This window comes from Microcaecilia unicolor, chromosome 3, assembly GCF_901765095.1.
Source record: "Microcaecilia unicolor chromosome 3, aMicUni1.1, whole genome shotgun sequence".
In the NCBI taxonomy this organism is placed as follows: Eukaryota; Metazoa; Chordata; class Amphibia; order Gymnophiona; family Siphonopidae; genus Microcaecilia; species Microcaecilia unicolor.
Genome location: NC_044033.1, coordinates 153084816 through 153095106, shown reverse-complemented (window position 1 = coordinate 153095106; position 10291 = coordinate 153084816). Strand labels below are relative to the sequence as shown.

General features: G+C 41.7%; 1 protein-coding gene across 1 annotated transcript in view; it reads right to left on the bottom strand.

The window, feature by feature from the left end:
- Nucleotides 1-231: 231 nt before the first annotated feature.
- The window catches only part of SPRTN (SprT-like N-terminal domain), a 42722-nt gene continuing 32662 nt past the window's right edge, over nt 232-10291 (bottom strand). Inside the window, exons 4-5 of the mRNA XM_030196493.1 lie at nt 6770-7040; nt 232-2036 (exon numbers count right to left, since the gene is read on the bottom strand). Of these exons, the coding sequence (XP_030052353.1) occupies nt 1321-2036; nt 6770-7040 (987 nt within the window). The 3' untranslated portion in view covers nt 232-1320. The remainder of the gene's footprint in view (nt 2037-6769; nt 7041-10291) is intronic.

The following is a 10291-nucleotide window of genomic DNA, read 5'->3' as shown; positions in this document are numbered from 1 at the left end:
GGCAGCAGCAGAGCGATCTGCTGCTGCCTGCAGCACTTTCACACGGAGGTGAGAGGCGCTGTCAGGTCAGTGCAGGGGGCCCGGCACGGAAGGGGGAGGGAGCGGCAGCGAGGAGGGTAGCTGGACATGGGGAGAGGGCATGGGTGCTGGACATGGGGTGAGAGCAGGGCAGAGAGGAGGGTTGCTGGAGGAGGGGGGAGGCCAAGGGAAAGAGGAGGGTTGCTGGATATGGGGGTGAGGCCAGGGGAGAGAGGAGGGCTGCAATACTCACCCGTTTTTACGGGCTTAACGGCTAGTATTAGCAATAAGGGGCATAATATAGAAGCCTCCTCTGCTTAGGATATTTAAATGCATTGCTTTTAGCGCCACAATGCATTTAAACAGCAGAGGAGGCTTCTATATTATGCCCTGTATTGTGTTAGGCATGTCTCCCTTTTTCTACAGCCAAGAAGATTAATCTTTAAAGACTTTACATGTCTTAAATGCATTAAATAAAAATCACATACGGTTCCAAATATATAGCATATAAAGTCAAGTAACATAGTAATCATGAATAAAATATTTTCTGCAATTCAGTGCCACTGCCCAAACAATGGACCATGGGAATAATTTCCAAATATACCATGCTCATTGACCATACTTATGCTTCAGTCTACCAAGGCCCCTTATGCATCACTTGACTCATGGAACGTTACTAATTTTACAGCTTGGTAAGATAGAACATCGTTGTCATTAGGGTTGGTATAAGTACTCAGCCTGGAGCACTGTTTAATTTTGGGTGAGTCGTCCTATGGTCTTCTGAATATATTCCTAAGCACCTCTGATTTTGTGAAAAACTTCATTAATAGTAAAACAAGGGTGAACGTTTTTGTTTGATTATAATTTTAGGGGGTGGGGGTGTATTGATGCAGCACTTTTGTCCCACTCATTTGTTTTTCCAACTCAATCAGATGTGTGACTGGAATTCAGCAGCACAGGCCAAATATTCAGAATTCTTTCCCCCATTTTATATCCCCTCACAACTCACCTAGCCCATTCACTGCAGCAAGTGTCCTCAGTCATGGTCCATAAACTAGGGCTCCTCCTAGAACCCTATAATTAGAGGCCTTAAAATCCAGTTACTAAACTTCACTGTTGCATGCTGACAGAGAATGTGGAAGGGAAAATGTTCATAGCTCTTAGGCAGAGGGAGTCCTAAAGAGCCTGGGAAATAAACTTTTGAATCAGATTCTCTGCATAGTAATACACAGTATTACCACTAAGCCACTACGCTAATTTCAAAGATTACAAAAAATTTAGAATTTTGCTACAGGTACAAAGTTAACAAACTACTAAGCAGGAATCTAAATGCTCATTAATTTTAGACTCTAACACATCAGTCCTGCAAACAGGACAGGTGACACTCGTATCCTGGCTGTTGGAAGAACTGGGTGAAGCTACTTGTTCATCAGTGTTTCCCAAATAATTTCTCAACACAGAGGTTCTGTATCTGTTACCAGCATCATCTGAAGCCTTTACAAACAAATTTGCAGAAGCTGACTTGTCATCCATTCTAGGGTATTTGCTTTGCTTACTGGTGTCCTTGATGCTTGTAGGTTCCCCTAGTTCAGATGTAGCCTTTTCTCTGGGCGTCACTTCATACGGAACACGTACCTGCATCACATCAGATGTCAAAATAGCCTGCTGAAACTGTTCACTGTTAGGGTTTGATCTTTCTCTCTTATTAAAAATTGGAAATATTTTTACAGGAGATCCGTTAACATTTTTGAAAAATTTTGTGTTACCAACTGATGCTTTAGGCAGCCTTTTTTTTGTTGACGACAACTTGTTAGAATCTGTGCTTGTAACATAAGAAACTGGAAGATTTGTGTTGGGAGACAAAGGAATCTTCAGTGAGCTTCCAGACCCATATCCTGTCGTTTCAGTTAATGAAGGTATTCTTTCTGATAATGAAGAATCACTTGATTTTCCAAGCAGATATCCTTTCCCACTGAAAGGAACTATGCTTCTTCCTCTATCAATTCCAGACGTCTTACCTACAAAAAAAAAAAAGACAGAAGCTAATATTACAGCATTAAACATTTCAAGTTGCACAACAAGAAATGCCCCTTACCATATAGACACAAATTAATAGGTTTTCCAAGTCGAGGTGACCCCATTTGAGGTAACTAAAAGACATATAAATCAGAACTTCCAGAGCTGGTACGGGATGTGTCAAAGTCAGTAATCTTACACTAAAAAAAGAGAGATTTACCAATTATTTTTTCTAGCACATTTCCTCTTCTCATTCTTCTAATTTCTCCCACCTCACCTTCCTTTCTGATCCTCTCCTACTCCATAGGCTCTTTATATACTTATTTTTCAGATGTAGCTTACTCCTTTTCAATAGTATTTCATGGTGATTTATATTCACCTGAAATAGTGTTACGTGACTTGCCTTAGGTCACAAGAAGCAACAGTAAGATTTGAAGAACTGGTACACAGCTCTGAAAGTGGAGATATGAGCATCTCAGGAAAAGGAGGAACTAAAGCTCAAAACCCCCAAAGTTACAGATCAGCGACCACGAGGAAGTGAAGGGTAGTGGTGGTTGGTGATTCCCTTCTGAGGGCTACAGAGGTATCCAGCTGTTGCTCAGACATGGAGGGGCATTTTTGATACGGTGTCTAAGTCCAATTTTCAAAACAGCAAAATGTAATTTTTTTTCTTTTTTTTGGAAAATGGCCACTTGCTAGATGTTTTTGTGCTCTGTGTGTATCTTTTTGGTACATTTTCGACACCCCCCCCCCCCCCCCCCAAAAAAAATAAAAAAGATCCAAGAGAAAAATGCACAAAATCAAGTCACTGGGATGTAGGAGAAGCTAGCATTCTTAGTAGACTCTCTCTGTAGATAACACTTTCATCCTCCTGTAATCTTGGGGTCAACTTTGACTCCTCTTCCTTTTTCTCTGCACATATCCAACAGACTGCTAAAACCTGTTGTTTCTTTCTCTATTATCATCACCAAAATTTGTCACTTACTTTCTGAGCACACTACCAAAACCCTTATCACCTCTTGCTTAGACTATTGCAACTTGCTTCTCACAAAAGTCTCCCACTAAGCCAACTCTCTCCCCTTCAATTTGTTCAAAATTCTGCTGCACAACTTATATTCTGCCAATGTCGCTATGCTCGTATTAGCCCTTTCAAGTCACTTCATTGACTCTCTGTTTCAGCATACAGTTCAAACGCCTCTTATTGACTTACAAGTACATTCACTCTGCAGCTCCTCAGTGTCTCTCCACTCTTATCTCTCCCTACACTCCCTGGGAACTCTGTTCATGGGTAAATCTCACAAGGTGAGAGTAGAGGCTGACCAAAGACGAGTCACCACTGGAAATATGAATCCAACGGTCTTTATTATAATGCTTAAAAAAGACCCGACATGGGCCGTGTTTTGATGCACGCGTCTACTTCAGGGGTCATACAATGTGATCCAAAGCAATATGCAGGACAGCAAACCTACTTTTTTCAGATGTTTTGGACCTCACTCGAATCGTTTGTGTAGTCAGAGCTAACAGGCGAGCTTCTAGCAACAACAGTAATAGTAAAAAAATCGTCTTTGGTCAGCTTCTACTCTCACCTTGTGTGCTCTCTCGTCGTAGAGGACCTCTCCTGTTTTTTGTATTTTGCATTGGGTAAATCTCTTATCTGTATCCTTCTCTTCCACTGCCAAATCCAGACTCTGTTCATTTTACCTTGCTGCAGCATATGCCTGGAATAGACTTCCTGAACCAGTACGTCAAGCTCCTACTCTGGCCATCTTCAAATCCAGGCTAAGGAAGATGAATGGTCTTCATGTTGGGGGCTCTTTGAGAACACCTGCCACTTTGGTGCCTCAGTGCTCAATGTTGATGCATCCTGCCGCCATTTGGTGTTTTGCATCACAAGCCCTCAAAATCGAAGTTAAGGACAAATCCATCCTTTTCTTTTGGCAGAACTTGAATGACTACTGGTCCCAATGGTCTCTACTGATACTCAGGTCAAGGGACATGTATACTTTTGATGCCAATACATCCTCAACACTGGAACCCATGGAAACCAATGCCTAAGTCAATGGACTGGACTTTTCAATGCCAAAAAATACACTTGCACTACTTTTCAACCACAAAAGCCTCTCTTGGACACCTATGAACATTATTTACCACGAACGGGATCATGGCCAGGCCCCTGATACCAGTTATGGATATCCATAATAGATATGGTCTTGTTGCATCAGATGCACTTAAGGCCACTGGAGGATTTTTCTGGAAAATCTTGTGAAAAAATAGCCACTGTGAAATCAAATAACTCAATTTTGTAAAGAAGTACCCTGTAATTGATAATAATAAAAGTATTCTCTGCACGTAAATCGTGTTTACACAGTCTTATTTCTCTTTTAATTATTTAATCTTTTAGACTTCAGATTTCACCGGTGTGTTTATTACATATCGTAAACTACACCTCACCGCTGTGTTTAAATATAAACTGCGGGAATCCTCATTAGTCTTAAATGTTCTTAATTTTTTACTTCTTTTTTTATTTATATGTTTGATAACCCTTAAACATAGCACTTATCTTGTTTTCCGGTTTTTTTCTACTGGTTACTAAGACGCTCTACAGTGCGCTTCTGTTTCGTCAATCCTTCATCTGGAGCGATCACTTTAGTGTGCCAGTTCTTATGTTCTACAATAAAACATTATATTATTACTTCTTCTGCTGTGTTAACTTTCATTCAGGAAGTAGAGGTCAGCAAGGCGTCTGACGCTATATAACCATGTGACCAGCGCCATTGTGAGTAATACACATATGTAAAAAAGACCGAAAAACTAAGCAGCTTGAAGACCTAACTGTGAGTACCTGAGTATTTATAAAGATAAGATAAAGTTAACACAGCAGAAGAAGTAATAATATAATGTTTTATTGTAGAACATAAGAACTGGCACACTAAAGTGATCGCTCCAGATGAAGGATTGACGAAACAGAAGCGCACTGTAGAGCGTCTTAGTAACCAGTAGAAAAAAACCGGAAAACAAGATAAGTGCTATGTTTAAGGGTTATCAAACATATAAATAAAAAAAGAAGTAAAAAATTAAGAACATTTAAGACTAATGAGGATTCCCGCAGTTTATATTTAAACACAGCGGTGAGGTGTAGTTTACGATATGTAATAAACACACCGGTGAAATCTGAAGTCTAAAAGATTAAATAATTAAAAGAGAAATAAGACTGTGTAAACACGATTTACGTGCAGAGAATACTTTTATTATTATCAATTATAGTGAGCACGAAAGTATCAGTATTATTGATTGCATCAAAGAAGTACCCTGACAAGAAGAAGCCAGACTATTCTTTTTTGTGGTCTCATTGGAAGACTTTACAATGTATGGATGCGTTCACTTTGTTTTGCAGCCGACTATCACGCTCCGTTTTGAAAAATCTATTTGGATGCCTTTTTTGTCATTGTTGAGAGTTTTAGTTGACCCCTGAGGCAGGCGCAGTGTGCGCCAAAACACAGCCCGTGTCAGGTCAATTGGATTAAAGAACTTTTCATGGTTCCATTCTTGAAGGTCCATTTGTGCTTGGATTTAGTTCATACCCTTTTCAGTTGTAACTCAAGGCAAGTTACATTCAGGTACAGCAGGTTTTTTTTTCCTGCCTCTGGAGCAGAGGTGTGCATGGGATCATAATCTTGTCCCCATCCCCACCCTATCCCATTGCTACTGTCCTCTCACCTTCCTCAAAGTTTTCCTTCTCATCTCAGTACCTAACCCTCATTTAAAAGATCTTGTAAATTTAACATAAAATAGGCATTACTTTGTTTTCTTACATATCAAAGTCCATAACGTTCTCAAAGTTCCTCATTTAAAACTATGTAAAAATAATAAACCATCTACAGAGCCAAATCTCAGTTTCATTCTATGCTTAACTTTTCATCCTGCAACTGAAAAACAAAGTTAAGATAATGTGCTGGTGGCAGAATTCCAAGAAGAGGTGTATACAGGGTAATAATCTGGTCTTCATTACCACCCCATCCCTGGTCAATTCTTTTCCATCCCCACCATATTGATACAGTCCCTTCACCATCTTAGTACCTATGTGCACCTCTATGGAGGATTTACAATCTAAATATGCACCTGATGCAATGGATGGTTAGGTGACTTGCCCAACACCACAAGCAGCCACAGTGGGATTTGAACCAGGCTTCCCTGATTTTCACCCACTGCTAACCATTAGAAGATTCCTCCAATCTCATGTGAATTTTTGTGTAATACATTATTTAACAAAATATGGGCTCCTTTTACAAAGCTGCAGAAGTGATTCCAACGTGGCAAATGCAACAAAGTACAGAGGGATTGAATAGGATTTGTTGCATTTGCTGTGCTGGGAATCACTACCACGGCTTAGTAAAAGGAGCCCTATGTTTTTTCCCTATAGGAACAAGGCAAGAAAAGCAGTCAGTCGATTACCACGAGCATTAACCAATGGCGAGGCAGCATTAAAAATCCTCCGTTACACTGGAGTGTACTCTGACCACGTGAAATTTCAATACAGCTAACTGGACTATTGCCTATAAGAAATACATGCAATCTATTCTGAGTGTAAGGCTCCAAGAGGACACATGAAAAGATGTAGCACAAATTTTAGTGATACTGGATGACTGATTATTAAATTACACAAACTGAGGGGGGGGGGGGGGGGGAGAGCGAGAGGAGGAGGAGACAAATTAAAGTTTTTTTTTAACTTGGATACCTTTGTTCTCTGATGGCTTTGAACTTTGAGGATGAACTAGCTTATTTTTTTCTCTCTTTTTTGTGGAATAGTTTTCTGGTTCTTTAATTTTTAGAAAAGTTCCACCACAGGTCTTCTGATGATCAGCCCACCAGGGATCTATGACAGAAGGTGGTCTGTTCATTGCACGCTTGACATAGCCAAAGTAAGGCTTTCTATTCTGACATGGGCCATTGCACCGCCACCAATGTTTGCGATATTCATCCACTTCGTCATGAAAACTGTGATAGATCTGTGAAAACAATCAGTACAATCATTTCAAGAATCAGAAAACATTTCCTGTCAGAAGTCTTAAGACAAACCTACCAACCTGCGATGCCTATGGTCAAGCCATGAAGCCAGTCCTTCAATTTAAAGAAACCCTTTCCCACCTAGATAAAAATGGGCATGGCAGCCAATTATGTCTTGTGTAATATTCAGTGGTGTCAGTCTGGAAGATTATATCCATGTTCTGTAATCACACTGAAAATACTGCTTAACTATCACTGATGGCAGCTATTCTAGAAAAATGGATGGCATTTCTTGAAAAGAACCCCCCCCCCCCCCCCCCCCACAAAGTTCTGAGAGGGGCCACAACTAATTTTCTCTTCTAAATTTCTTGGTTCATCTCCTCATTTGTATCTATTTAGAGAGCTGGACTGATTTGCAGTGGCGTAGCCACAGGTGGGCCTGGACCCACCCATTTAGAGCTCAGGCCCACCCAACAGTAGCACACGTGTAACGGTAGCTGGTGGGGATCTCAAGCTCTGCCAGCTGAAGACTTCCCCCTAATGGTAACGAAAACGCTACTCTTCCATGATACTGGCACCTGTGCATGGCTCAGTTTTCAGCACATGCCTACTTCAGACTGCCAAGGTGGAAAGCAGCATTTTCCTGCCAGCTGAGATACATTTTTGGTGGAGGTGGGGAGAGAACACTTGGTGCCCACCCACTTCTTGCCTAGGCCCACCCAAAATCTGTTGTGTGGCTACGCCCCTGGTATGCATCTTCAGACCCTACAGTAATTCTTATGACAGGAAATTAGACAAAAAAAAAAAATCTTTCAATCATCAGTTCAAATAACAACAGAGACTTCATTTTATCATTTGATCATAAGAACACCAATATACAATTTTAACTATGATGCTTATTCATTTTTCCAAATGATTTTGACAGAATGTGCCTCTGGTCATTTATGGGCAGTGCACAGTGTTTGGTGCTCAATGTGGAGAGCCAGAGACATTTGTTTGTATTGCTAATTTTAAATAAATTTATTTATGCATATGCTTTTTTAATTTTTTCTTGTTTTACAGATACGATATTGACAGGTTTTGGTTTCTGTTTGTTTTTTCCCCCTCATATACTATTCTCTGTAGATAAAGAGGCAGACACACTGTATGGATATGTAATCTGATGAATCCTGTGTGTCAGAGTTCTCTGCTTGCTCAAGAAAGCCTTTCACTTTCCCTGTGCATGTGTTTGGTATTCCTGCACTCAGGACAACCCTTCCTTTCCTCAGTTTGTTCATATTCTGTTCTTATTCAGTCACAGCTCACCTCCTCACATTTCAGAGAAGGAAACAAGAAAAATGGAATGATGACTACAGGGCAGATGTACATATTGTCCTTTCCCAGACAACAGAGTTTCATAATAGAGATCTGCATGGGAACGGAGTTCACGGGAAGCCCGTGGAATCTGTGGGGACGGAAGCAGTTTCTGCAGGGTTCCGGTGGGGACAGAAGCAGTTCCTGTGGAAGTGTAAGCTGCACCTGCACCAGCATCTCACCGAGTACCAAGTTAGAGTGCTGTCTCCTCCTCATCTTCTTTGCTTTAAGAGCACAGATGCGGAATGTCTTCCATTAAGGAGGTGGTAGACACAAATGGTGACAGAATTCAAAAAGGTGTGGGATGAACACAGAGGATCTCTAATTAGAAAATGGAAATTATAAAAAACCCTAAACTTACATGGCTGACTGTGTGTGGCTGTGTTGCGTGACGCTTAGATGGCGACTTCAGCTGCGATGAACTGGGGCCGATACCGGGCAAACTTGTATGGTCTGTCTCTCATATATAGCAATCTGGTTTAGGATGGGCAGGAAAGGGCTTAGCAACTTCAGAGGCTGGAGCATAAGGACAGTGCTGGACAGACTTTTATGGTCTGTGTCCCGCAAATGAGAAGACGAATAGACTGGAGTGGGCTTCGATGGCAACTCCGGCAGTTGGAACATAAGGAGAGGGCTGGGCGGACTTCTATGGTCTATGTCCCAGAAACACCAAAGAAAGACCATAATTAAGTACATAATATCATGCTCATTGTTGATTTAATCATGAATTAAGAATGAGTGTGACTATTGGGCAGACTGGACAGACCATTCAGGTCTTTATCTGCTGTCACTTACTTTGTTACTATTAATCCTCTCTACTCCCAGGCTGATGCACAGACCTCAACTCTGACACAGGCATCAGCATCAGATGTCACCTGACCTCTGGCACATGCATGTGGCGACCTCTCAGCACACAGTGCCAGTGAATCAGAGACAAGTCTTGCATGTGCACACCAGAGTGTGAAGTTCCAACTTCCATTCCTTCCTTGCCTGCAGTGCTGCGGCTCAGACCGAGAGAGACTACTGGAATTTTTTTTTTTATGTACCACTAAATTCTTGCAGGACTGGGTGGGGACAAGTTAACTTCCTGTGGGGACAAATTAAATTCTTGCATGGACGGGCAGGGATGGGTAAGATTTCTGCAATGCCCCCAGCTAAGGAGATGACAGCCCTCCCAGTGTACCAAATCCTCAAAATCTTCAACTCAACATCTAGCAGACACCCTTCTCCATCGCTCCTACCTGAAGACATCTTAAGCTCAAGTATAAGATCCATAAAACCCCAGGCCACAACCAGTCACATCACGCCATGGTCTCTGAGGCAGAAGCAAATTAATTCTAAGGCATCCACATCCCAAATCAGCATGCCACCAGAGAAGAATCGGAGAATTTTTGACTCTCAGGAGAGGAGAATTTACCAGGGTGCTATGCTGTGCTTGAAAACTGGTACATGGTTGCCGGGGGGGGGGGGGTGCAGAGTCTGCTTCCTATCTCCAGTCGCACTCTTATAGATATCTTCAGGCACCACTGGAGACCACCTGATAAGCCACCTGAATAGTGGCCTTTATCCACCATACTATTGATGCCTTAAAGGCCACCTGCTCCCATGCAGTCCCTGAAACTGGGCAAAGAGAGCTTGTCTATCTATTGGAACAGATTTGTCACCTCCAAAATATCAAAGCAATGCTCTGCAGACATTTAGCTTGTAAAGCCTCTGCAAGGGATCCAACCAATCCCATTCCAAAAAGGCAGGAAGTACCACAAATTTGTTAAAAAGAAATGGGAAAGCCACCTTTGGTAAGGAGGGCACCATATGCAGAGATACCATGTCCTCCAAAAAGAAAAGGGTCTCTGCAAGACAAGACCTGCAATTCAGAGACTCTCCTGACTGAACAGACAGC